Source organism: Ovis aries, chromosome 14, assembly GCF_016772045.2.
Source record: "Ovis aries strain OAR_USU_Benz2616 breed Rambouillet chromosome 14, ARS-UI_Ramb_v3.0, whole genome shotgun sequence".
Lineage (NCBI taxonomy): Eukaryota > Metazoa > Chordata > Mammalia > Artiodactyla > Bovidae > Ovis > Ovis aries.
In genome coordinates, this window is record NC_056067.1 from 35578226 (window position 1) to 35584225 (window position 6000).

The 6000-nt window shown below is 47.9% G+C and overlaps 1 protein-coding gene across 1 annotated transcript in view; it reads left to right on the plus strand.

Moving 5' to 3' along the window:
* CDH3 (cadherin 3) overlaps positions 1-3719 on the plus strand; it is a 46956-nt gene extending 43237 nt beyond the window's left edge. The window contains exons 15-16 of the mRNA XM_015100512.3: positions 148-294; positions 2878-3719. Coding sequence (XP_014955998.3) covers positions 148-294; positions 2878-3087 — 357 coding nt within the window. The 3' untranslated portion in view covers positions 3088-3719. The remainder of the gene's footprint in view (positions 1-147; positions 295-2877) is intronic.
* Positions 3720-6000: the final 2281 nt, after the last annotated feature.

Consider the following 6000-nt stretch of genomic DNA (forward strand, 5'->3'; position numbering starts at 1 on the left):
TCTAGGGCTTTCAGAGATCTCTGACATTGTCTCCTAAGACCTACTCTTGAACCAAAACATCCAAGTGGCACAGAAGTGGGATGAGATGTAAATGGGGAGAGTGGGAGGGTTCTTCTCCATCCCATGTCCTCCTTCACTTTCCTGAAGGACTATGACATCACCCAACTCCACCGGGGTCTGGAGGCCCGGCCTGAGGTGGTTCTCCGCAACGATGTGGCACCATCCTTCATCCCCACACCCATGTACCGTCCTCGGCCAGCCAACCCAGATGAAATCGGCAACTTCATCATTGAGGTGAGTCGTGGGGGCCCAGCCTAGGCAGTCCTTCATTCAAGCGCCAGCAGCATGAGAGAAAGAGCACAGGCTTGGAGTCTTGGCTCTGGGTTCAAATCCTGGGTCTGTCACCAACAAGCGAGCTGTGTGATCTTTGGCATATATAGCCACTACTGGGCCTCCTGTTGCCTCCTCCATTAAACAGGTCAGGAATTCTTCCTTTTCTTTTAATTTGTTGATGTTTATCTCATCTTCCCTGGTGGCTCACATGGTAAAGAATCTGCCTGCATTGCTAGAGACCTGAGTTCGATCCCTGGGTTGGGAAGATCCTCTGGTGGAGGAAATGGCAACCCACTCCAGTATTCTTGCCTGGAGGGTTCCATGAACAGAGGAACCTAGCAGGCTATAGTCCATGGAGTCACAAAGAGTCAGACATGACTGAGTGACTAACACTATCACTTTCATTTATCATCAAGCAAAAGTAAGAGAGGACTGGGTCTGGCACAGATGAACAATTTGATCAATAAAAACCAATGAGGAAGAGCAGGCTCTGTTGCAGTCTAGATGAACTCGGAGTCAAGGCTCTTGACTTTTTTAGGTGATCTCTGGTTTGACAGGATTTTTGATGAGGAATTATTTCTTTATTCAACACATACAGTGGTTGTTAGGAGAAAACTCAGGAGCCAGACTCCCTGGCTGTGAATTTGTAAAGATCTCAGGTGATTCCAGCGTGGAGCAAAGTTGGGGGGCCTCTGGGATAGGTTGGTTTAAGGACTGGATGAGTAGGGACCTGGAGCAGTGCTGGCTCAGGGAATAAATCTCCTGGGGAACTTCAAACACTGAAGCCTCTGACCAACCCCCAACCCCACCCACCCCACCCCCTGGACTGTGATTTAATTGATCTGGATGTGGGCCAGGCTTCAGAATATTTTTTTTGAAGATTCCCAGGTAATTCCTCTTGGCTCTCTGTTTTACATATGGTAATTGTAAGTTTCCATGTTACTCTCTCCGGAAACTCAAACAGGGGCTCTGTATCAGCCTAGAGGGGTGGGATGGGGAGGGAGATGGGAGAGAGGGGATATATGTATACCTATGGCTGATTCATGTTGAGCTTTGACAGAAAACAACAAAATTCTGTAAAGCAATTATCCTTCAATTAAAAAATAAATTAATTAAAAGATTCCCAGGTAATTTAAGTTTGGGAACCACTGGCCTGGCACCTATCCTGTATTAGGTAATGATAGCTCTTGCTGCTAAGTGTCCCCCATATTCTCAATTCTGGGCACATACTTGATTTATCTAAGGAATTTTTTAAAATATCAGTGCCTTGGACCCAGATATTCTGTTTTTTTTTTTTTTTTTTATGCTCTTGTTTTTATTTTTGGCCATGCTCCACAGCATGCAGGATCTTAGTTCCCCAACCAGGGATGGAACCTGTGCACCCTGAAGTGGAATCGCAGAGTTCTAGCCACTGGATCACCAGGGAATTCATAAGCTCTGATGTTTCTTTAGTTCCCCAAGAAATAAAATATACAGGATATATGTATAAGAAATAAAATATACATAGGAGATAATGATATGAGGCTGGTACCATGAAAGTAGTCAGTAAAAGGAGGTTTTTAATAAGAGGGAGGGAGGAGGGAGCAAGAGAGGAAGGAGGGAAGGATGGATGGATTTGGGAGGTTGGAGAAAGCAGCAGTAGGCACAGGGCTCAGTGGGTGGTCAGGATACCTTACTCTGGCCTGAACCCTGCTTACCTTTCTTGCTTTCTCGAACTAGCCCGGTGGTGAGACTCTGTTCTTTAGCCTTAAGCACATTTGAGAATCCTGTACAAAGGGGAAAGTTGCTCAGGGCATCTTTGCCTTGGAGCCAAAGGCCAGGAGATCTTCTCTCCCGTTGAATGAAGACAGTTTTCAGAATATTTCTGTTGGATAGTTTGCAAATAACTGTCTCATTTAATGCCTAGCCATGTCAGCTCTGCAGAGGAGGAATTCTGTTATGGTCCCCTGTAACTCTAATATGAACTTTTATATTTACATACATTCATTTCTTCCTCTGAAACTATATGAAGTCTCCCCATTTTTGAGATGGGAGACTTCTGTGGTGGCATTGCAGGAGACATAGAGAGACGTGAGTTCGATCCCTGAGTCAGGAAGATCCCCTGGAGGAGGGCATGGCACCCCACTCCAGTATATCTTGCCTGGAGAATCCCATAGACAGAGGAGCTTGGCAGCCTACCATCTATGGGGTTGCAGAGTCAGACACAACTGAAGCGACTTAGCATGCATTTTTGAGATGAGGGAAACAAAGGCATGGAGACTTTAAGAGGCTTGCCCACGTCTACACACTCCTGTGTGAAGTCTGACTTCAGCGTCCCCACCCTGATCCGCTGGCCTGTGGCACTGAGCACTCGCTCTCAGCTGGGTCCTGTGCTAAGGATTTATGTGCATTTCATGTTCAACCTTCAAAACCTTAAGGGAGGGGAGACAGGGCTTCACAGATGAGGAAGCTCAAGCTCAGCCAGGTGAGTTCACTTTCCTGAGCTCTCGCAGCTGCCCGGTGTCTGGTCCTGCAGCTCCTAACACCCTGCTCTCCATCCCCCAGAACCTAAAGGCGGCCAACACAGACCCCACGGCCCCGCCCTACGACTCCCTGTTGGTGTTCGACTATGAGGGCAGTGGCTCCGATGCTGCCTCTCTGAGTTCGCTCACCTCCTCAACCTCTGACCAGGACCAAGACTACAACTATCTGAATGAGTGGGGCAGCCGCTTCAAGAAGCTGGCGGACATGTACGGCGGGGGCCAGGACGACTAGAACTCCCTAAACGCCGGGCTGCAGCAGCAACTCCAAGGGGTCTTTGTCCCCACGTTGGCCAAGGACTTTGCAGCTTGCTGAGAATTGGCCTTAGCAACTTGGAGGGAAGAGGCCTCGAAGCTGACCTCAAAGGGGCAGATCTCTATGCCTTTCAGAATGGAGGAACATGGGCAGTTTGCTTTCAACAGTGAGCACCTCTTAACCTAGGCCAAGGCTGCCCAATTTCTGGGAGTCTCCCCGCTTCCATAAAATGCTCAGCGCTGGGTCCTGGGTCTTGACCGACTGACTCCCCCATGATGGCTTTTGCTCTGGAATGGACCCTTCTCCTTAGTAAGAGGCCTCTTACCACAATCTGCATTTTTTTTTTTTAAGGCTATTTTCAAAAAGTGAGAGGCAGGTCCTCAACCACCCCTGGAGCACTCCAGAAGCCCAGGTGTGCCCTCACACATTTCTCTCTGGTCTCTTGGCCCCCAGGCCTCCTGTTTGATTGGATAACTGCGTTTTTATACTGAGCGCGTCTAGGTGGTCCTTTATTTTTTATTTTCCATATCGAGTGCTGTAGATGAAGAGTGATGACAATCCTGTAAATGTACTAGAACTTTTTTATTAAAGGAACTTTTTCCCAGAGGTGACAGGGGAGTGAAGTTCTGGGTTTTTTTTGATAGTTTTGTTGACGTATAATTCACATACCATACCATACTCATGTAAAGTGTACAATTCAGTGGTTTTCTAGAACTTGCAGAGTTGTGTGCTTTTATCCCTGTGGGCTTCAGCCCAGCTTCCTCCTGATAGTAGTGGAAGCTCAGGATTTGTTTACAGACCTGGGAGGAGGCAGATATCAGCTCGCCTACCTACAGATGAGAGCTGCTGTCCCTGTATGAGAACCATTAACTTCCTTACTCCTGACCAAACCGCACCACAGCTGCAGTACTGGGAGATTTCCTCTTTTCTGGATCAGCAGTATGGGGAGATTTCCTCTTTGTGCTGTGGGCTTTATGTCAGAAGGCAGGATGTTTGCAGGGTGGTGGTGGGGTGGCGGGGGCGGGGGGAGGGTCCAGCTCTACTACTTCCTAGCAGGTTGCTTAACCTCTACCTGCTCAGGTTTTTCATTTGTAAAATTGGAAGTTTCTGTGGAGATGAAGTGAGTTCATATCCAGCACATAGCAGATGATATCCATGTTCATTGATAACAGCCACCATTTAGTCAATACTTTTTAGACCCAGACAGCGCTTAACTTCCAATTATTTCCTTTCAACAAATCCTCACAATGACCCTCTGAGGGAATCTTCCTCATTTTAAGAATGGCCTCATTTTATTTTTTGTTAAATGACGCCTGTTTGTCACCAGAATCAAGCCAGAATATTAGAGTACTCACCCAGGATGTCAGTGAAATTAGAACATTCCTGGCAACAGCAGGGCACAGATGGCAGGAATAAGGATGAAGAGGCAGCAGGAATTCCATGTGTGCCCTTGTTAAAGCAAAGTTTTAAATTTATCTTTACAATGGGCTAGAAGAAAAGAATCTGAAGTGAAGCCGCGAAGATCACCAAAGTGGAAATAGATGTCTCCCTGCAAGAGAATGGCCGATTCTATAAAGAAATGATACTCCGGAGGGCTGTCCCTAGACCGGCAGCCTCAACACCACTGCCTAACCAGCAACTGCAAGCAAGTGGGACCCTGTAGTCTCATCTGACAAGCCTTCCAGGTGATTCTGATGCCCACACAATTTAAGATTGAGACTCTGAAGAGTCTTAAAGATCGAAGGCAGGAGGAGAAGGGGATTACAGAGTGTGAGATGGTTGGATGGCATCACCGATTCGATGGACATGAGTTTGAGCAAGCTCCGGGAGTTGGTGAGGGACAGGGGAGCCTGGTATGCTGCAGTCCATGGGGTTACAGAGTCAGACACGACTGAGCGACTGAATTGACTCTGAAGGGTGAGGCTGTGGATGTCCTGAAGCCTTAGACCCTGGATGGGGAAGTTTAAAGGAAGCAAAGTCTGATAAGAAAGCGTCTCACCCACCCTAGGTCCACAGCACCTCAGCCCACGCTTCTGGCTGCCTCCTGTCTCTCCCTGGAGCTGCAGCCTCTGGCTCCCTCAACCTCAGCGTCCCCTCCACCAGGGCCCTGCAGCTCTTGCTGATAGGGTTGTGTGGGAAGGATTAGGTGTCTCAACCAGCAAACACCTGCTGCCCATTATCTTAAACTCCTCTCTGAGAAGCCTGAATAAAGCCTGAAACCCTGTATCTTCACTGAGACTAATAATAAAACCAAGCAGCCACTGTCCAGGCTGGCCTTCCTCCTCTAAGATTTTTTGGAGGGGGAGTGGAGGAGAAAAAGCAGCCTTTCCTAGCCAAGCCTGCTCTCTGCAGTGGATCTGGATTCCCTTGGCAATAGAACTGCCCTGCAGCCTCTGAGTGATCTGGAAAGAAGGATCCTGGGCTCTGTGATGGGGATGGATGTTAAGTCACCTTTTCACTTGGGACCTGCGTCTCTTCTGCAAAATGGACTCTGGGCTTTAGGACCTGTAATAAGTCAGAATATTTGCAGCTAGTGACTCACCAGGGCCAGCCACTCAGAGTGAATGCTAACTGTAGATAACCAATGTGGCCAGCCATACCAGTGGGGACTACTTGAATGTTGCCCTTTGCACACACTGAACGTTAATCCTTCACATTTTGATGTGCAACAGTTGAGCGTGCATCCTTCCATCCTTTACTCCCCCAGCCCTCCAATGCACTGCATGTACATTTTGCCTTGTATCTTTTCTAACAGGATGTGCAATGATACATTGCCTTATTGTCTCCAACTCATCATGGATGAGTTAGCATGGTGTTTTTTGTTTAGCCATGCCATGCAGCATGTGAGATCTTAGTTCCCCAGCCAGGCGTTGAACCTGGGCCCCCTGCAGT